This window comes from Nelusetta ayraudi, unplaced genomic scaffold (genome assembly GCF_046127955.1).
Source record: "Nelusetta ayraudi isolate G7.1 ecotype Tasmania unplaced genomic scaffold, CSIRO-AGI_Nayr_v1 ptg000135l, whole genome shotgun sequence".
NCBI classification, from domain to species: domain Eukaryota; kingdom Metazoa; phylum Chordata; class Actinopteri; order Tetraodontiformes; family Monacanthidae; genus Nelusetta; species Nelusetta ayraudi.
Genome location: NW_027466185.1, coordinates 6,445,645 through 6,467,500, shown reverse-complemented (window position 1 = coordinate 6,467,500; position 21,856 = coordinate 6,445,645). Strand labels below are relative to the sequence as shown.

Below are 21,856 nucleotides of genomic sequence, written 5' to 3'. Positions count from 1 at the left end.
ACAAAGTCTTGTCCAGAGAAACACAGTCTGTGAAAATAAAAGACTCCCACAGATGTATCGAAAGAGGTTCATCTCCGACACGTTCGGCCATGAACAGTGTATTGAGGTTGAAATGATCAAATAAAAATTAACCTTGCGTTTTATTCAAGTCAATTAAATAGGGCAAAATACTCGCACATCAATTGACACCGCCGGTGCGTCGGACGGTGATAATAAAGTCCAAACTTAACAAAAATAATTCCCGACGTTTCAGCCATAGACCTTGACCGAGACGTCGCATTAAAAGTTTGCAAGTTGGCCACGTGGGCGGGAATTCTTTTTGTCTCCAAGTCAATTAAAAATGAAAATGAACAAGGACTGTGACGCCAAAGCAAGCGATGCCTCGTGGAATGATACACTCGCCGAGGAACGATGTCATTTTCAGTGGAACCGCGTCACAGGTGACATTTTTCAAACAAAAGGTTTAATCTCGCGGCGGAGGTGAAATCCATGAATGAAAGCGAGCGCGACCTAACGCGCGCGCGGCTCTCCCTCTGCCATTACGCCGCTTGCCGCCAGCCCCTCATTATCCCCGACGGCGCTCCGACACACGCGCATTATCCTTTATCCACCCGCTTCCTCTCGCCGAGCGAGCGCGCGCGTGTGTGTGTATGCGTGTATGAGTCACGTCCCGACTCTGCGTGTGTCAGATGCTTACCTGCGTTCCCGCTGTGCATTCCCGAATGTGTGTGTGTGTGTGTGTGTGTGTGTGTGTGTGTGTGTGTGTGTGTGTGTGTGTGTGTGTGTGCGCGCGCGCGCGCGCGAGGGAGGGAATCACCGGCGTGCAACAAGCCATGATTAACCCGCGGCGCCCACACGCAAAATCAACGCCTTGTGTTTGCTCGAGGCGCGAGGCGTTCGCACACCTACGGCAAACGTAGAAGCCAAACGTGGGCCAAGTTGCCTCTGATCTGAGTTTTGAGCTGTGATCGTCTGGATCAGTCGCACGCTTTGGCCGCTTTTGCTTTGTTTGTTGGCGGTTGTGTCACGCCAGATGGGCCACAAGCTGCTGATCCACTGGGATTTTTCATGACATCACAACCACAGTTTGCTACGAAAGCGTAATTGCTGCTGTAATTACATGAAAGTTTCATGTAATTACATAAAACTGTCTCATTATTTTTCTGATAGTCGCAAGCTCAGATCACAAATTTACGTGAAAAGTTTTTTTGCTAGATCTTTTTTTTCTTAAACGTTATTTCATATCAGATGGAAACCAATTGAAACGATGCAACCGAAGGCGCCATATTGGACCGTTTTTCATCCCAAAACTGAACTGTCGTGCCCCATTGAACTCCTGACAAGAGTTAGGGGAGTAGCCACGCACCGAGTAAGATCACATAATCAAAATCCTCGTCAAAGTACGTATGCTAATGTTCATGCTAATGTAGTGCCTTGCTTATGCCACGTTTCCTTAGTTTCAATTTGTTAGCTAAGTTATCTTGTGAAAATGTGAAACTTTTCCCGTAATTCCGCGATACAGAGCCTTTAACCATCACAAAATAATGGGACAGTTTCACGTAATAATGTGAAAATTGGCACAAGAAAACATTCCGATTACGTGATACTGAGCCCTTTCTTTCCAGTGAGGCAGCATTTTGCTTACATAGTTTGCAGAGAACAAACTCTGGCAAGCAGCAGTCGTGTGGAGGAAGAAGTGCCTTGTTGGTGTCAGAGGTCAGAAGGGACCGACTGACTGGAGAACATATAAAGTGCAACGGGACCTCAAGTGGCTGCTCGGTGCGTGTAGATTTCTGAGGGTCAAATTGGGCCAAGTTTGAATTAATTCAGCCCTAAAAAGCAAAACAGTAAAAACACTTGTTAATCCGATGATCCAACCAAGCAAATGGCATTTGGCTGTTCACGCACATACAAGCAAAAGTACATTAATGGGGTATAGAAGCAGGAGCAGCAGCCTGTTTGGTTTGTGCTTAATGGCTTTTTCGTGCCACGTGGCAATAAGAGGATTCGCTCATTTATTTTTACTTTTTCAGGATCAAGCACGAGAACATCGTGGCGCTGGAGGACATCTACGAGAGCCCCGACCACCTCTACCTGATCATGCAGTTGTGAGTCCCGCTCCTCCTCCTCCCTCTTTGTTTTTAGCCAATAGAAGACTGTACATCAAAAACATCGCAAAATTAAACATTGAAATGAAGTGATTGTCATCAATTGTCATCAATGGGAGTCATGCCAGCACCAAAAAAAAAACAATAATATTGAGTTTTTTTTCGTTACTTTTTCCTCGCCGCAGGAAGTGAAAAGCAGAAATCTTTTTTTTTTTTTTTTAAATGTGCAAAGTTACAAAAAAAGTTCAATTACTCGTTAATGGTCTTCAGCGTATGCAGAGATTTGGAGCCAACTCACAGGGTCACACACTTTTTTCACGCTTACTGTAGTTCTTCTACCCACACGCTCACTTTTCACTCGCCCAGATGACAGCATCTCACACGCCAACACACACGCACGCACGCGCACACACACACACACACACACACACACACACACACACACACACACACATACACACACGAGGAAGCCCACCTGTCCAACCACCGGCGCGCAACCACGCTGCGTTTTTGTTGTCCGCTTCCCTCTGCGGTCAGAGTGACTGCGGCTCACCCATGGGTGCCCCACTGACCTCCTCCGCAGGGTCGCTTCATTGGTTATGTAAGGCGGCCGGTCAGGAAGTTTGGCACCCGTGCTGGAAAACATTGCGAGTCAAGTTCAGGTGGAAATCAAAGCCCCAGGGATTACACAACCGCGGCCGCGGTTGGTGTTTTACGAGCGGCTTAGCGGCACGCCCACCACGCATGTTTGGCTTCTCAGCCTCCTTTTTTGTGTCTTAACACTGCCTTTCTTTTCCATCTCAATCCATCCAATAATGAATTGTTTTTAAATATTTTTAAAAATCTTTAAAAATCTTTTTAAAGTTAATTAATGATTTAAACATTTTTTTTATTTTTATTTTTAAATATTTCGAAAAAATTGAAAACAAAAAAACTCAATACAAGGAAAAAAGGGCAGTGTCCGTAAAAGAGCAGATAGAAGTAAAACTTATATCACCCTGCTCCTGCCTTGCTTATTTTTCATGAAAAAGTTGCTTCTTAAATCAGAAATACAGCAATATATATATATATATATATATATATATATATATATATATATATATATATATATATATATATATATATGTACAACTATACAACTTTTTATATACTATACACAACTATCCTATATTTTATACTAACTACCCAATTAAAGATTCACACATTCAAAATATTTACAACTCTCATTATTTGTGCTTTGCTTCAACCCCTCACCCCTCTTGGGTGGTTGGTTAACCACCCAACCACCCAACCACTTCCACAGCTCCAACCCACAAATTGATATACACATACCTTTCCCTTTTGAACAAACACAATGATTTCTTTTTATATTATAACCCTCCCATTCCGAAACATTTTCCAAATATTGCCCGGAAGAGAATTTGCTCTTGCTTTGAACATAAGTTGTGCGGTTTAAAATTTGACTATATCCCAAAATTTTAATTAATGTGATTTAAAAAATAAACCTGTGCATTTGTGTGTTTCCTGTATTGCACTTTGTGTACTATCCTGAGTCCTGTCAGGAAAACCTGTTCCAAAGTTTTTAATTCCTCATCCTCTTCATGATCAATAAAGCAAATAATAGTTGTGGAAATCGCCGGCGGATTGCAATAAGCAGCCGGGAAAGACTTCATTACTATCTTTTATAGTAACAACTGCCGTGGGAAAGCTGGCGCGCGAGCGTGCAAAGTTGTTAGCGGGGAGATTAATTGCTGACACGCAGGTTGTTTTGTCGCCACCGCGCATCAAAAGCACCCTCGGCGGTGGATTTACGAGGTGGGTTTGCGCCCTCGAGGAGCTGCTCTGACTCTCACATTTATTTATTCGATGCAGAATAGTTTCATTAGCGGCAGAGATGTTGTTAGCGTGAAAGTGAAAATACTGACTTGGGGCCTTTGAGAAGACACAACCTCTACTCAACCGCTACTATCTTCTTCTTTTATCACCTCCTCTTCCTCCTGACCATCACGGTTTCCATCACACCACCTCTCCACTTCGCACTTGCATTCCTCTACGTTTCTTCAGGTTTCCTCCAGGTTCTATCTGTTTGAAAGTTACCGCACACTCTCAAAGGTCCCAGTCCACTTGGTCTCCGAAACTCTGTTTGTTTCAGCTGCTTTCCGGCTTGCAGTCGCTTTACTCAAATCCAAAAAACACCACGACATCTCCTCGGCTGCGGCTGGAATACTGACATTTCAGGTCACGCATCTCGCTCCTCCATCTCTCCTGCTTTTAAACATTTAAAAGCAGTTTGAGCTGGACTCCAGAAACCAATCAGCTTTGTTTGAGTGGTAACCCAACCAGGAAGCAAGTTTTCCTTAAAAGCTCAAAAGATCAAGAAGAATGAAGGAAGTGGCTCATTAGCTGCTTCTTAAGAGGCCACAGCATCCATGCTGCCGCTTTGCCATGTTCACATTGAAAGGGGCCCTATTGTGAGTATTTCCAGATTGAAGTGATTCATTTTGATGATCTACCTTCCAACAGTAAATAAGGGTTGTTTGGTCAAAAGAACTCAGTCTTCCCCAACAAATCATTCGTGACTCTCCTTGTTTCCTGGCGCCTGCTAGCTAATGGCAAAGAAGAGACACACCGATATTGTTACGACTGCTTTTCTAATTGTATTTGTTTAAACGTGTAACGCTAATGGCTTTATTAACCCTGCGGGGGGGAAGCAACAGCTGCGGTTTCTGGTTTCAACTCAGCTCCCTCCTGTGAACAAACAAATCACACAGTTGCTCACAGTAGCCCGGCAGCGAGCGAGTCATTCCGTCCCTGCAGGAGTGGGTGGAGCAGCATATGGATTTCTCTTCTGACTCAAATGACTCAAAAAACCCAATTCCATTTGGTGTGTCACTCCTGAGTTGGTAAAAAGGATTGAATTTTCCCGTCGCTACTGTCGCTAGTAGTGACCTGCTTAAGCCCTCATTTGAATTTGATGCGATCGACAGAAGGTTTCTCCAACCGCTGTTCAGGTTGGGCTTCCTGCCCCACTTCCTAACAGCTTCATGTAGAAGTCGTGACATAGAGCCAGAGGATTTAGGAGACGTTCCATCGGAGGTGCCAGGTTAATTACAGCGCTCGAGATAAGTGAGTCACAGGCAGTTTTTACAAGCGGCTACCTTAAAGAGCTAACGTCGGTCGCACTTTCAAAGCTGCGACATCAATCAGCAACGGCCGCCAAGACGAGTTATTGAATCTCGGCCTTAACGCCATCCGTGTCCTCGGATCCATAAATAACCGGGGAGCTTGTCAGTGTTCGCTCGTTCACAAGCGAGACTACTTAGCTTCATAATCGTCGCTGTTTTCATTTATTTTTATTTATTACCGTGTGGTTTTTTTAGACGCTCTCTCTCTCTGTTCCGCCAAGGTTTTTGACAGCTACATCCGAAGACATCAGAGAAAAATTCTTCTTCGCTGCGTTCGGAGCCTTCAAATATAGAATCCCCGGTGAGAAAAGAAAAAAAAAAAAGACACCGGGAGAGCAGCTCAGCCGCTCAGCCGCTCTTTTCATCTGGCTGCAGCACTGCAGGGCTCTTCTTCATCGTCATGCAGCGGACGTGCTCAGACACAAAGCGTTGGTTTGCACCGTTTTTGCCTCTCTGACATCTAATCACAAGGCGCAGCAGCGAATCCAACAGAAAAATGATAATAAGACAAGGAGAATTCCTAATTTGCACCAGTCTTTACAGTAACAAGTAAGAGTTTAGGCGCCATAATTAGGTCGAGATGTCAGCGGGTGGGTATTTTCAAAGCGGCAGATTTTTATTTAAAAAAAAAAAATCATTTCAGATTATTTTCTGACATTCTTTGTAATTGTGACTTTGGCAAACCAACGCGGTCGTCCTTTTTTTTTCCTCCCTTCCCGTTTATCGCCCGCCTTACGCAACCGCGGCCACGGGGAGGCAATCGGACCGCGCGGCCTACGAAAATCAATGCAACCCGAGAGCAACATTGATGCTGTTTTGCACCGCGGGCCGCATCCTGGCACAGCAAAACACTGTGCACGGCGCCCCCAGAAGAAGCTAAGAGTGCTAATGAGGCAAGAACAGCGTCGTTTCAAGGGCGACAGGATCCAATGAACAGCGTTGTTTCTGGAAAAAATGATAATGAGCAAAATAGCTCCGAATTGATGGCGAAAAGGACATCGATGACCGCTAGTAGAATCAGCGGCTGCACCCTGAGCGTGGGAACTGTTCACTTCTGATAGCAAAGTTGACATTTAAACATGGTGGTTTTATGTCACAAGTGCAAACAAAAGTTTTGTGAAAGACAAAGAAAGATTTGTAAGCTCACAAACAACGTAGCATTTTCCCTTTTTATTGTACAAAACCCCAAGTCAGGGGTTTTTGGTGCACATGGGCATTTTGAAAATTGAATCAACCATTTGGTTTTTGTACCATCATGGATGTATTTGTAGGGGCTTTTTAATACCAAGACTTGAATCTTTTTTTTATTTTATCTTAAGTCTGAATGACTTACTAAAGATTTGCAGACGTGGAGCCGTAGTTTCTGTTTGGGAACTTTATTTTTTAATGCTGTTACATTTTGTCCAAAAATGATGTGAAATATCTTAAATGGCGCTAAATATTTGCATTTTTTTTTTTCAACTCGATAGCTTCCGTTGTGAGACTCACTTCCACTCAGACTCAAAGCAGAGGAAGTCCTCCATACAATCAAATCATTTCTCCGCCCCCCGACGGCTGACTAAATGTGTGCGTGCGCGCGCGTTTGCGCAAATTTGGAGTTTAATGTAATTAGCGTAATTACAGTGTTTATATGGTGGCTTCCACACAATTGCCTTAATAGGATTGAAGTGTTTGCCTGGACAAAGATTAATCGGATCAAAGGAGGCGAACTGGAGGTCAGAAACCGCTCCCCCCCCCCCAGCCTCTCCCTCACTCCCCCCGGCCGGCTGCTGCCAGATTAGCCGGCGTCATCGGACGTCTATCAATATGTATCAGCACACACGAGCGCGCCTCACCCCTAATCTTCCAATCAGGAGGTGAGAGATGGGATGTGGCCTCGTTGCAACGCTGACTACGGCGGCGGCGGCGGTGGCGGTGAATATTAATGGATCAATTTCATCCATCGGTGGTTAAAAACAAAAAGACCGCGCTGCCGTCGGTTCAGGACCGTTTTCGCCATATCCAGATTGCCGTAAATATCCCAGAGATTAATGACGAATGCGAGAGGAACAGTGGGATGTGAAGAGTCAATTTGCGCCTAACGATGATTGATGGCGCGCCGGCATGCAAACGCAGCTCAGGCGTGAATTTGCGTGAGTGCTCCGCGTCGCACATCCTTTTTCATTGTCATCGTCATTAAACCTTTGCTCCGACCGAGTGTTCTGTAACCGCAGGATGGAAGCGGCTCCCTCTCAGCTCCGGCTTCTGTCATTTCTACTGCGTGCGAAGCGTGCAAGTCTTTCCGTCGCAGTCACAAATGACAAAATGGCCCGTATGCTCTGCATTGTCACCTGTTTTGCTAACGTGTGAAGGGTAGACGCTTCGGTTCCAAAGGTCGGCCGCGTGCCGAGGAGCACAATGGAACTGAGCCTTTATTAATGTTCTGAACAAACCGGTATTGGGCAGCTTTCACTAGTTTTTCCATTAACTGATTTTTGTGTGTGTGTAGGTGTGTGTGTAGGTGTGTGTCTACACGAACCAACCCCCTAGTATTCGCTTGGCAGTCGTGAACTGTTACAAAGACAAATGCGCACAAGTTTTTCAAATGTGGAAGGTTTGTTTCTCATTTAAATGTGAGTATTGGCTTTCATTATGGATAAATGGTAGCTCTGTCACTTTAAGTAAAGCCGTGATGCTCCTTCCACTTTGTAAATAATCTTCTCCAAACCTTTAAAGGTCCTGTAGTGTCATTGCTCTCCTATTTTTAACATTGGTCTCAGACCCCAGTGGGGCTGATGACTGATGCCACAGTGATTCCTCAAGAAAATAACCTCCACAGATCTCCAGGAAACAGCGTGTAGCTCTCTGTTTGCAGCCTCCCACAGAAAAGCATCCGTTTACGCTTCTTGCTATCACCGACGACACCAACTAAGACACGTTGTTGTTGCAACGGCAGTTTCGCATCATGTGGGACTCCTACACCAGCCGGGTGCGAGGCTTTCACTCTGAAACCAGAACGTGTCTGAGCTGCTTTTCTTTCCTCCACGTGTTCCCGTCTGGCCCCAGAGTGCGAGTGCATCCTGTAGAGGGAGACATTGCGACGTTTGTGCGCACTCTGGGACCTTGTTAAAAAGGCTTGGAGCGACCTTTGACCTCTCACTGGGTTTTGTCCCTGAAATTGTATGTCTGTGCGCGTGCACATAATATTTAGCATTCTGTCAGCCTCGTCCCACTGGGTTTGTGTTGCGTTGTGCTAATTGTGTGCGCTAGGCTGAATGTGTGCGTGCATGCATGTGTGTGTGTGTGTGTCACCTTGTTAATACGGGTTTGTTCCTATCCCTGTCTTTGTTTGCTGTGGTCCCATCTTATCTAAATCTGTGTGTGTGTGTGTGTGTGTGTGTGTGTGTGTGTGTGTGTGTGTGTGTGTGTGTGAGTGTGTGTGTGTGTGTGAGCCTGTGTGTGTGTGTGTGTCTTGTGTGCTCCTGTCTGATTGCCATGGTCCCCTTATGCACAGGCTTACGCAACCGTGCTGGTCTTCCATTTTGCCTGTGTGTGTGTGTGTGTGTGTGTGTGCGTGCGCGCTTGTGCCGGAGCACTTTCTTTTTTTTTTTATTCCTTGTCGTCCTCAGAGTCGCCTGCCGCCAAAAAAACCTAATGAGAGTCGCTGCCCTCTTTGAAGCAAAAGAGAGGATTAGCAATTAATTCAGATCCCTCTTTCAGAAATCTTGCATTAAGTTCTAATCCGACGTGTTGCAGGCCGCAGTGCTGATTCACTGTGCAACCGCGCCGATTAAGACGGCTGGGGTTTAGTTTCGCCCACGGATGCTCGTACACTTCTGTTAGTTTGATACATGAGCCCCATTAGCATTAACAGGTTCCTGCTGCTAAAAACTGATTTGAAGTCATCCTGCATTAAAAAAAAAACAAAACAAAACAAAACACTGCAATTCTGCCACGTTTTGCGTCACAGAGGTGAAGTTGTAACGCTACTGCCCAGCAGGGGGAGCTCTGTGTCCACGCTGCAGAGCCTCGACCAGGCTTGCTATGCAATCACAGTACACCTGGAGCAAGTCATAGCACCCTGCCTGCAGTCATCACACATAAAAGCAGAAGCTGAAGGAATCCGCCACTGGCAACGGGCATTTTGCTTTTATTAGCTTTTCTTCAAAGACTTGATTGATTGATTGACTGATAGATTAATACTTTATTAATCCCGAAGGAAATTCAAAAATAGGCTGGCGAGCCCTTCATGGTGCTTCAGGCGGGAACTTTGACCGCTGTACGGGCAGATTTTCACTGCACGCTCCCTGAATTAGTTTTCATTTTGCCGCCTTTCAGCCTCGTGCTGCATCACTACCCAGTTCAGGCGTTTCACTATCAAGACGTAGAATGTTTTAAGGGGGTGAACATGATTTGAGCGGTGCAATATGCTCGCTCACACACACACACACACACACACACACACACACACACACACACACACACACACACAACAAGACGCATAATTGCTGCTGCGGCTCTCATTCACTGCCACTGAGCTGCAATTCTGTAAAGGTCGAGTATTACACGCAGCTTCTTTCTTCACTCTGGATTCCAGTGGCGCTGCCATTTCACGATTTATCACCCCCCCCCCCCCAAAAAAAAAAAAAAAAACAGCCAACAGGTCCCCCGAATAATGGCACGTTTGTCTCTCCGCTTGCTGATTGGTTCGGGCTTTACAGGCGGGCGTAAAGGATCGGCTCTCCGCCTGGAGCGATAATTCATCGACAGGAGCCGCTGCATATTATTTGTTCAGGGAAGAAAATTGGCGAGGGGAACGTTGCATAATTAAGGAATCTTAATGAAAACGTCTACTGCTGCAAATTGCCACATTGATCCATTCCAGATAAATCAAAGAGTAGTCGTCAGTAAGTTTGTGTGTGTGTGTGTGTGTGTGTGTGTGTGTGTGTGTGTGTGTGCGCGTGTGCGTGTGCGTGTGCGCGCGAGTGTGTACTCACTAAAGATCTTGACAGGGTTGACCCTCACCTCACAGCAGCAACCTGCCTGTAATTTGTGTTTTACGTTGTGCTGTGTTTAAACCCATCACAGCTGACGCGCGCGCGCACGCACACACTCACGCACTCTCGCTCCCAATGCGCAGGGTCTCCGGCGGCGAGCTGTTTGACCGCATCGTGGAGAAGGGCTTCTACACAGAGAAGGACGCCAGCACGCTGATCAGACAGGTGCTGGATGCCGTCAACTACCTGCACAAGATGGGCATCGTGCACCGAGACCTGAAGGTAGGCCTGCGCACGAAAGCACGCACACGCGCACACACTTGGGTACAGTTTTCCCGCGGTTCGTTATGCATCACGGTTTCTGGGCCACAGCAACGGTACGGTTTTGTTATCTTATCTTATATATCTATATAAAACTAGCAAAGGCAATATTGTATTGTAAAAAATAGTGCAGATATAATCTAACCACAATTTTTTTTTTTTTTTTTTTAAATGTGAAGTATCAGATAAGATTAACCAAACATTAAACAAACCACACAAATTAAATATAACGTTTACAACTATCCAATAACAATGAACAAATTTTAACCCACTGACAGCCGAGTCCAGACATTTTCACTTTATTTGGGGCAGGTCAATTAATGTATAATAGGATTTATTCATTCATTTATTTATTTATTTATTTATTTTGGTGATTTTTTTTTTTGACAAACTGAAAATAAATTGCTTCATATAGATATACTATTATATTCGTTAATATTAGAAAATGGTCTCAGTGATCTAATGTTCATACATTAGGTAAATGTATGTTATGTAACCTGCGGGCGCCCTGACTCAGACACAGTCACATAAGTGCCAAGCAGCGACACAACAACAAAGATTAGCAGGTTGTAGGACGATAGTTGCACCACAGTTACTATCTTAGGTTGCTACAGTATATTCTACTAGGTTTTCCCCAAAGAGAGACGCGCGGGTTAATGTGGTGAATGCGCTATGCTATTGTTCTGTTCGTTGCTGTTTCATATTCTTGGCACTTGGAAGTGACATTAGCTTCTTAAGGCTGTTTGCAGCCACCTTTTTGACGGAATAAAAAGCCATGTTCAAAGACATATTGGTCTATTTAATGACAACAGGTGGTTAAAAAGCCGCACCACTAGTGTTAGCTCTTACGTGGATCTACTTGCACAGCATGCGCGTTTTGATAAAGTTTTGTGACTGGCCGAAATGTACTGAAATACCGTTGGTTGCCATTGTGTGCCGTACCAAACAATTCAGTATAATACTGAGTATTGTTGCATCCCTAACACACACACATGCACACTGAAACACACCATCCAGACCCCATGCAATAAGCAGATGCGGCTTAAGACGGGAAGTGCATTGTGGGCCAGTAGTTCACGCTCTGGGCTGTTGGTGAAAGAAGAAAGAGAGCACTTGGTCCAAAGACCAGCTGCTCAAGTGTTAGTTTGAGATGCCGTTTGATGTGAATGTGATCAGCTCTTCTTTTTTTTTTAAATCTCTTTTCATAAAAGTGATCGTAAATCCCTCCCTCCCCCTGAAACACAAAAATAAACACAGACCATTTCCTCTTTTTTCTGTGTCACCAGCCAGAGAACTTGCTGTACTTCAACCCCCAGGACGAGTCCAAGATCATGATCAGTGACTTCGGCCTCTCCAAGATGGAGGGGTGCGGGGATGTCATGTCCACCGCCTGCGGCACGCCTGGATACGTCGGTAGGTTTTACTTATTCTTTGCCCCCTGACAAGAAATTGCCCTGGAAGCAGTTTGGTGGATGAAAAACTATATGGGCGAGATAATCAGCCTGTTCGTACGCTCGGGGGTTCACTTTGAAGTCCCTCAGCTCCATGTGTAGCCACTTAAAACTCTCGGGAACTGATGCAATGTGGGGACGTTGGAAAAATAAAACTCTGCTCACTCATTGCCTTGTTTGGCGGCGCCTGTAATAGATGAGTCTGTTTTTTTGTATTCACAATTTAAAAAAAAAAAATGCATGAATAAATGCAAATGCATTTTATTTAATTTTAGTATTTACCAGCTAACTACCATGCTGTTAACTATAAATTAATATTGTAATCAGGCATTAACATCTTGTTGTGCCTTTTTTTTGTTACGAAATGTCATCTATATAGTGCCTTTACTTTGTAATAACACACAATAACACTTCTTAATAAAATGAGGGCACCACAAAATAACAGTGGCTACTTGGGCTACAGCTATTGTTGTTGAGCTAACTGAACTCCAGCTGAGCGAATTGATCGGAACCTCCACAGTGTTTCACCCTCAAAGTTTTCACTCTCAAAGTTTCCCTCTCGACTTTTTTTTTCCGCTTTTGAAACGTTGCCTCTTGCCAGCCAAAACACATTTGCGCGTTTGCGAATCCAAACTGTGCGACTCGCTGTGCCTGGTTGCTCAGCTGTGTCCGTTTTTCCTGTTTGCGCGTTTTTCCTGAGCACGTTACGAATCATCCGTCGGCTCGGAAATCACTCGCAAACGCTGTTGTTTCCGTGTCGCAGCATGTTGGCGACCGAGTGCGGGCCGATAGCAGAGCTCATGTTTGCATACAGTGCTGTTTACACTCTGTTTACACTCTGCGTTTGCTGATGCGAGGGGCAGATGTTCACTTTTTGACACGGCACGCGTGTAACACAAACGAAGACGGGCCGTTGGACGAAAACACATAAATCACAGCGTCGTGAGAAAGCAAACAGGCGGCCGGTTGAGAAACTTTTTGTTGAACTTCGCGAATAGAAATCGCGGCGCCGTCATAAACTTGTTGGAATTGGGCCAAAAACTGCGTAGGAGCACAACAACAGCACGTGCAGACACTCAAGCCAAAGACCTGGATTGGACTAAAAATTGTTTTATTTTTCTTAGCGTTCTTACCTTCATTGTGTGTCTCTTTTCACCTCTCATCCATCCAACCGTGACGTCTGGTTAAATTTGGACACTCAACTTCCTCAACCTGCTGTTTGGGCGTCCGTCTATTAATTACTCAAAGCCCGCCTTGCATTGGGGTTGAGGAATAACGATGAGCACAAATGAGATTTAACGCTGACTCCAGATTGAACTGTGACCTCCACGCTGTTGTCCTCAAGGCGTTGGAACAAACGCCGATTGTTTCTGCAATATTTGTGTGGGTTCATCATTCTAACAAATCACCTCAACTAAAACAATCCCCAAACAATGATTCACATCCATTTCATTCTTGGTCATTTAACTGAAAACACGTTTTTGGACCTAAATCACAATGCTTCCAATTGCCCTAATGTTGCCCAGATGGTTCACACAGCGCTGCAACATTAACACAAGTGACACACACTTATATTAGAAGCTTTCTTGTTGGCAGAACACCAGCGTGTTTGTGGTCATTCACTGAAGAAAACAAATGGAAACATTTTATCAAAGAATTTTGCCATTACATCACAACTATGAGAAAATGCAAATTATGATGGAGAGATCTCAAAAGAGCAGAGCATTATGAAGAGCAATGTCAGGCTGCTTCCCAGTTTGTTTTTAATATCACCCATATGTTCATCGGGTGATAAAGTCTTATTTTAGCTCACAATGTTAATTGGTGGAAAAAAAGAGGTTTTCTGTTTGAGGAGCAGCTTGTCATGGTTTAACTGACATGCACAAATCCCATATTGTATAATGAACAGCAGTATGGGAGGACGACAGACGGTGGAATAGTGGGAAACACCTTCCTGTCTGCCGCCTTTGCATGGATAGGGTTGATTTATCAGTAACTGGATTAAGTAGGATTTATAAGGGAAAAGGTCGAAGGGCTTAAATGTTTGACTTCCAATAAACCCCATTACTAGAAAAGTGTATCCGTCTAGAAAACAGCCCACAGAAAGTGTTTGGAAAAGGGAAGGACGCACTCTTTTTTTTTTTCTTTTCAATTTCTGATTCAAAAAATATTCAACCTGACTTGTAAGAATGAGATAGGTTCGACTTTTACTGGACTTGGCTGAAATCATGGTCATCAGAAGATTTCTCTGTCCTGCAGCATTTACCAAGCAGAAAACACAAACTTTTTTTTGGTTTCTAGAAGACTAAAGAATGACTCAGAGGAGCCAAATTGGAAACCAGACACACAAAAGGTCCTAATATGGCGAGGCCCGACACGGTGTAGGGTGAGTTATTTCCTTAAAAAAAGTGATATAAATGCCAGGGCAGTGAGAGTGGAGCCATTGAAACTGAGTCAGTCGGACAAAAACTGGAGATTTTTTTAGCATGTTTACTAGATGGGCTCTCCATTAGCGGATTCTAACTTGGAACTTGTTTATTGCGCCAGGCGCACTGACCTCATTTTTCAAAAATGTTGAAAAAAAAAATCTTAACTTCTGGTTCCAGAATACACACACGCACACACACACACCTCCTCACAATGAGCTGGAGTGAACACGTAAACACAGCTAAGTGCTCTGATACGGCTTAAGTGCCAACAAGTGAATGCTATTTCTTCTGTCTGCGTGTTAATGTTCGTGAATCTGCCCCAAATCTACTTCCAGTGCGCGTGTGTGAGGTGAGTCTACGGAGAGCTCACTGTCACCAGTAATTTGCTGCGTCTGAGATGCGGTAATGAGCTGCGGAACAGGGTCAGGCCGGGTCACCCTGCCACTCGCAACAATGAAAAACCCAAAAGCCTGTCGTGCACACCAAGACCAAACGGCGCTCGTGTTACAAAACAGCGCTTCCCTTCCAAACACGTAAAAAAAAAATTGTGCGGCCATGAGAACCTGCAACTCCCTTTGCAGAATTCCTCATCATTACCCGCGCGGCCATCTGAGTCTAATTTGGAATACGTTGGGAGTCTGTGTCTTTCTTTCTTTTTTTCCAAGCCCTGTAAAACGGCCTGATTTTCACGTGAGAAAAAAACAAAACAACCCCACTCGATTTGGATGTAAAGCGCGATAAAATGCTCCTTTAAACAAATTCCTATTCAGGGCTTTATTAGGTACTAAACTGCTGCAAAAGTGACTCACATGTGCAAGGTGAACGCCGCAAATAGCACCCGAACCCAAACCCTCGACTAGCTTTTGACAAGTCTTTTGAAGTCTTTTTATTTTCAGATTTTGGATTATGTAATGGTGATGGACAGCTAACTGGTGTCTCTGTCTTCACCCTCAGCTCCGGAGGTCCTCGCCCAGAAACCCTACAGCAAAGCTGTGGACTGCTGGTCCATCGGGGTGATCGCCTACATCCTGTAAGCACGCCGCTCGGAGAGAAGCCACTCTCAAAAAGCAACCGGTCGCCTCCTTGTAAAACTCCAATGTGATGTGAAAATTACTCGAAGAATTTAAAACACCTGCTTGGTTCTGTCAGAGCTGAGCTGTAAAAGTTAAAGTTTGAACTCTTTTGGGTCATGATGAGACTAAGGAAAACACATAACATTAGTGACCACCTGTTTGAAACATTTAGAGAACATTCCAGGACTTAACAACACTTAAAACTAACAAATTCAGTTAACTTCAAAGTTCCAGGTTTAGTATGTTATTTTTTTCTGAAGTTAAGTCAGCATTACGTGAACAGAGACTGCACAAAATAGCTCAGGTCAGGTCAGGCCTTTGCTGCATATATGTCATGCACAAAGAATTCACAACAGCACACCAGACAGTGACATTCTTCTCGTGCATTGGCGGCCGTTACTCACGCGTTGGCGATAACAGCGAGATATTCCAGTGCAAGCACGGAGCCCCACGTACCCACCAGAGGTCAGGGGTGTTTGTTGAGGTGGAAGAACCACATGGAGGTTGGCTTGGAAGAAGAAGAAGAAGAAGAAGAAGAAGAAGAAGAAGAAGAAGAAAGTCTTCCTTCAATGTTTCCCCTACCATCAACTTCATACCACGCGTGTGTCTGTGCGTGTATGTGCGCCACCTCACACAGACATGATAACATGTGTTGGGTGAGGCCGGGTCAGAGGTCAGAGGTGAGCGACGGGTTAACGTGTTGCAGAGCTGACATGGAGGGAGGAGCCCGGAGGTGTCTGATGGACGTGTGAGGCTGAAGGCAAAGGTCCCGTCGCAGGGCCACAGGCACTGCAAACCACTGGCGTTCACTCCTGCTGCCCAACAGGGCTCCTGATTCGCATCGGGTCAATGTATTTTTTGGACTGTGGCAGGAAGCCCGAGTGCCCCGAGAGAAGCCACGTAGACACCGGGGTCGAACCTGCAACCCCCCCTGCTGTGAGGTGATGGCGCTGACGTGTCGCAGCGCTGAGCAAAGAACAAATTAAAAAACAAACAGCAGTTTTAAGTCTACTAACTGAAAACAGATATTTTAAATGTATTCCATTAGACGACACTGGGCGCTTATTTTTGATTCTTTTTCTTCCATCAAGGTTTTATCTGCCTTTTCTGAGACACGTGTGCACGTATGTTTTTCCTCTGCGTGTGTGTGTGTGTGTGTGTGTGTGTGTGTGTGTGTGTGTGTGTGTCAGACAGAGTGAGAGAGCGAGCGAGAGAGAGCGAGAACCCTCCCGCCTCCCGCTGTCAATTAGCACAATTAGCGTTGGGATTCAGACCTTGTTAGCTTTTAGCCGCCGCTCAGGTGGAAAGATCACATTAGGTAATCAGCCATGATAATCACCTGGGATCCTGTGTGTGTGTGTGTGTTTTAAATGTGTCAGTGGAGTGGTTGGTGAGTGACGGCAGAGTCTCCCAGCAGACGTGGAAGCCAAAAATTAGAGGGAGGCGTCTTTTCACGCCAGGAAGCTGCGTTTTCCTCTCAGTGTGTGTGTATGTGCGTGTGCGTGTGTGTGTGCTTGTTGCAACCGTGTTCAATGAAGTGGCGAGTGAGCTGAGTGACAGGTGGGTTTTTCACTAGCGCGAAAAGAAAAAAACGAAAAAATGAAAAGCCTTTTATTTTTGTAGGTGTTCTCTTTCTTCCTGTTTTTTTGCTTTTGTCTTTTTCTGTGTGTGTGTGTGTGTGTGTATGTGTTTGCGCGTGCGTGCGTGCGTGTGTGTGTGTGCGGACCACGGGCACCACGGAACGGCATTTTAATGAGTTTTTATGAAAATCACTTGGTGCACCCAGAACTTTCCTAATGAGGTTCAGATGATGTTTTTGGTCGAACGGCAGCTCTGCTGTTGCTTCATTACGGAACAATTGGAGTGGAACAACAGAGAATTTTGGGCGCCGCTAATCTCTTGTTAACCTGTAATAAGTGGCAGCCACTCGGTTGCGGCGCAAGCGAAAGGTTTGTTTTATGCAAAAAAAAAAAAAGAATGAACTTCGACTGTGACCCGAATTACTTTGTCAGCCGGCCCAAAAAAATCCGACTGAGCGCCATGAAGGATGTGACAGTAGAAGAAATCACAAGCGTGATGTGGAATCTCCTTGTCGCACCTGACATGATGAATCACCGAGAGTGACAGAGTGCATCAGTTGACCCCTGAGCTGATTGATGGCTGACAGGGGCGACCCTCTCCTCTCCTCTCCTCTCCTCTCCTCTCCTCTCCTCTCCTCTCCTCTCCTCTCCCTCCTCTCCTCTCCTCTTCGCAGCCTGTGCGGTTACCCCCCGTTCTACGACGAGAACGACTCCAAGCTCTTCGAGCAGATCCTGAAAGCCGACTACGAGTTCGACGCCCCCTACTGGGACGACATATCCGACTCGGGTGAGCCTGCGCGCCTTGAAACAGTGTGTATGTGTGGTAGGCTTGGGCCAGACATCAGTTCAAGGCTTTTCCCAGAAGGTCTCTTTGCTATTTGTTGAAAACAGCCGATGTCCTGACTTTGTTGTTAGCTAGGTTGGGCCAGGTTGAAACCATTACTTATAAACTATTTCAGCTTTCATTTCAACTATAAAAACTCAAGTAAACTGTTGTGAGAATTTTTGATTGTTTAATCTTGTTGCCTTTGTTGATTTTTGTGATATGGCTTCAAAAATACCTACGAGACTAAAAGATAAGTCAATCTTACATTCTAAAAACACAGAAGAGAGGAATCACAAGGAGATTTTGGTCATTCTCCAAACAAAAAAAAACATTTGTGGCTTAATCATGTTCCTCCAAGTGACTTGTGAATGTTTTTTGTTTTTTTCTCTCTCTGCCAGCCAAGGATTTCATTAGCAGTCTCATGGAAAAAGATCCGGCCAAGCGCTTCACCTGTGAGCAGTCGCTCAGACACCCCTGGTGAGAGCCAGACCTGCACTGGATGCGCTACACAAGCTAATGAGACTGAGTTTAAAGAAAAAGAGAAAAGGAATAAAATAAAAAAAAAGACCTGCTGCTAACTGTCTGTCACTGTTTGGTGCGTCAGGATCGCCGGGGATACGGCGCTCTGCAAGAACATCCATGAGTCAGTGAGCCGGCAGATCAGGAAGAACTTTGCCAAGAGCAAATGGAGGGTAAATGGGTTTTTTCACATTTGTGAGTGTGTTTGTGTGAGTGTGTGTGTGTTTGTGTTTTTGGCTCTGTTGCCACAGACGACTGGCACGTCAACCAGCCAGGCTCCTGAGTCGTTTGCTTTTTCAGAAGCTGAATCACCACGTGGTTATAATCGTGGCCGTCCAGCGAGGCGCCCCGTAGTTAGCCGTCATCTATTTATATTTGCTTTCAAGACGAGAGAGTGTTGTTTCGGAGATTACTCTTTCTTTTTGCAACACCGCGGCTCCTCACACGGCGGTGTATTAATAGTGCGGCCGACTCGGCCGAGCTCTGAAAACCACACACGCTTCTTCTGGAGGGATGAATGGAAACAGTTAGCGGAGGCCGTCACGGCGTCCTTGCACCGGTGCCAGTTTCTCTCAGTTCTCTCGCAGATCCTGTTCTCTGACGTTTATTGTCGATGGAGTCGCGGTAACCACATCAACTAATGCAATTCATGTAATTCTTCTCCTGATCGTGAACCGGGAGACTGACAGCGCAGCAAGTGCATAGTGAACCAATCAGTAGAGATAATAAGCTTTGCTTCAGTGTTTCTGCGCCGAGACAGAAAATATTAAAGGACCAGTGTGTAACTTTGCAACTCGATCTGTTGGCATTAAATTGAATAATAAATACATGCTTGTGTTTTTAATTTGGATTAATTGCTAAAACAAATACCGTTTTTTTCTATTAAAGGTCCAGTGTGTAAAATTTTCAAGGCAGCCTGCACCGACAGCGCATTAGTGTTTAGTTCACTGTCAGACGGGCTTCCCTAAAAAATGGTGGTGTAAGCTGGCAGCTAACTGGGAGCAAGACGCTTTTTGCTCTATGTATATTCTTATATATATTCTAAGGGTAGAAAAACCAAATGACTTTTATTGTACTGCGAGTATAAACTTGTTCATGTATTTACGGGCAGCGTGTTAAGCTTTTACCAATGTAAAAATCATAAATCAAGCCAACTTTTACACTCTGGACCTTTAACAGGGCTTTAATAACAAGCATATTTACATAAAGTGTAGCTCCACTTTAACACTGTTAGCCTCACCTCACAGCTGGTATGACAAAATATCAAATTTTACAACAGGAAAGAAAAACTACATTCAATTTGTTTGCTGTATTTTTCTTCTCATCATTCATCATCATCATCTGACACACTGGCCACACTTTGCCATTTGTCACGGCTGAGTTTCTCGTTCTGTTTCCTTCCTGCCGCCAGCAAGCGTTCAATGCCACCGCCGTGGTGCGGCACATGAGGCGCCTGCAGCTTGGCAGCAGCATGGGGAGCAGCATGGACGCCTCCAACCCGCCGACCAGGCCGAGCCAGGCGCAGAAGCCGCTCCAGCAGGTCCAGGCGGGCCAGAGCCAGAACAGCGTCCAGCCAGCGCAGAACCAGGCGCCCGGCGCAGCCCCCAGCAAATCATCAACGGCAGACAACAACATGGCAGCTCCGCGCAAAGAATGTGAGTATAAAACAGGTTTTGGGTTTTTTATTTGCTCTTTGGATGGCAGTCTGAGGTTTATTGAGACTATCAAGACAAATAACAAATCAGAGGAGGCAACTGGGACATTTGATGAAACTTTTACTTATTTGGTATAAAAACTACTCAGTCGGCGATGCAGTCTATGGTATACTGTTTAAATATTTTGTAAAATGGACCTTAGTTATGTCTTCTTGCTAAAGTACATACTTTTTATACGCCACCGTTCAAAAGTTTGGGCTCACTGATTCATTTCTGCATTGAACTCCATTATAAGCGGCTTCATGAAATAATCCACTGAAAAGCTCTGAGAACATTACGAGTGCACGAAAATCAGCCAAAGATACTGTGTATTGAAACACAACAACAACAACAATTCCAGACAATCTCCATCAGAATCATATAAAACAATACTATGTTCATAAAATAATATTGGGTAGATTGTAGTAAATAGATTTAATATAATTATTTTTTAATTTATATAATATAAAAACACCCTAAAATATATTTACAGTGTTTGTTAATTGAATTTACCAAAAATGTGCTGTCGTGATGTATATTGTATCTGGATATAAAATTTTGGTCATATCGCCCAACCCTAGTATGCAATATGCAGCCATCATTACAGAAGTTGAATGCTTTAAAATTGCTTAAAATAATAAACATTTCTAAAACAAAGTTTTGTGTCACAATCACACTTTTAGTGTGATTGCACAGTTATGTGCGCTATACCTACTGTAAGTAGTATACTGTAGTTGTTTACTGAGTAAACAAATCATGGTATCATGCTTTATATTTCTTCAAAACACAATACTTTTAGAATCTTGCGCACCTGGAATTCTCGCAATCATTTTCAATGAAAAAAAAAAGGGAGAGAACAAATGACCCAAGTTTTGATGTGAAGTCGTCGACATGCCAACATCATTTTGATTGGAGAGGTCCAGCCGTTCGCTGTTTTTCACCTGCACAAAATTCGACATGACTGAAAAAAATAACAGCCGCTTTTTCGCTCTGTGGAAATTCGCTGTCGGTGTGGATGGTCTCATTGACTTTAAGAGGTTTTCAAAATATTGGTGTGTAAGGACCTCTATCGTTGTAGAAAAAGCATCCGTTCATTCCTTCACCCCCCTGCCCCCAGGTGTCCCAGCACCGGCGGCGACGCCCTGCAGCCTAGCGTCCTCCGCCACCGCGGGGGCGGAGCTGAACCGGCCGCTCCCCTCGGCCGGCCCCGCCCCCATGCTCACCGAGACCAAGTGACGCCAGGTCCTGCGGGGGACGAGCTGGGAGGCCACGGCGCTGTGATTGGGCGAGACCGGAGGGCTGGAGGAGGGGGAGGAGCCTCCTCCTCCTCCTCCTCCTCCTTCTTCTCCTCCTCCTCCTTCTTCTTCTTCGCCCCTGCCTCCAATCACTGCGTTTCTATTGGGATGCCTCCCAGCTAGTGCCCCGCCCTGCTCTGGAGCGGAGCAGAGGACTGTGACTCCCCCTCCCCCCCACCACCACCACCTACCAATTCAAAGCCACAGCCGTCGCCCCCATCGTGCGCCCCCTGCTGGATGCTGCGACAGCGTGGCCTCTGACTCTCTCTGAGCGCGCTCGCAAATCCGGCCACGGTCGGCCCTGGTGGCGAGCGGCGGCTTCGGCGCTATCGTAACGTTCAGCGACGGTCAAACGTCAAACTCCGCCCTCATGAATGAACCTGCTGTTTCCCGCACCAC

General features: G+C 45.2%; 1 protein-coding gene across 1 annotated transcript in view; it reads left to right on the top strand.

The window, feature by feature from the left end:
- camk1da (calcium/calmodulin-dependent protein kinase 1Da) overlaps positions 1-21,840 on the top strand; it is a 51,541-nt gene extending 29,701 nt beyond the window's left edge. Inside the window, exons 4-12 of the mRNA XM_076012136.1 lie at positions 2,034-2,108; positions 10,413-10,551; positions 11,877-12,003; positions 15,425-15,500; positions 17,798-17,910; positions 18,348-18,426; positions 18,554-18,641; positions 19,880-20,123; positions 21,280-21,840. Of these exons, the coding sequence (XP_075868251.1) occupies positions 2,034-2,108; positions 10,413-10,551; positions 11,877-12,003; positions 15,425-15,500; positions 17,798-17,910; positions 18,348-18,426; positions 18,554-18,641; positions 19,880-20,123; positions 21,280-21,398 (1,060 nt within the window). The 3' untranslated portion in view covers positions 21,399-21,840. The remainder of the gene's footprint in view (positions 1-2,033; positions 2,109-10,412; positions 10,552-11,876; positions 12,004-15,424; positions 15,501-17,797; positions 17,911-18,347; positions 18,427-18,553; positions 18,642-19,879; positions 20,124-21,279) is intronic.
- The last annotated feature ends 16 nt before the right edge of the window (positions 21,841-21,856 follow it).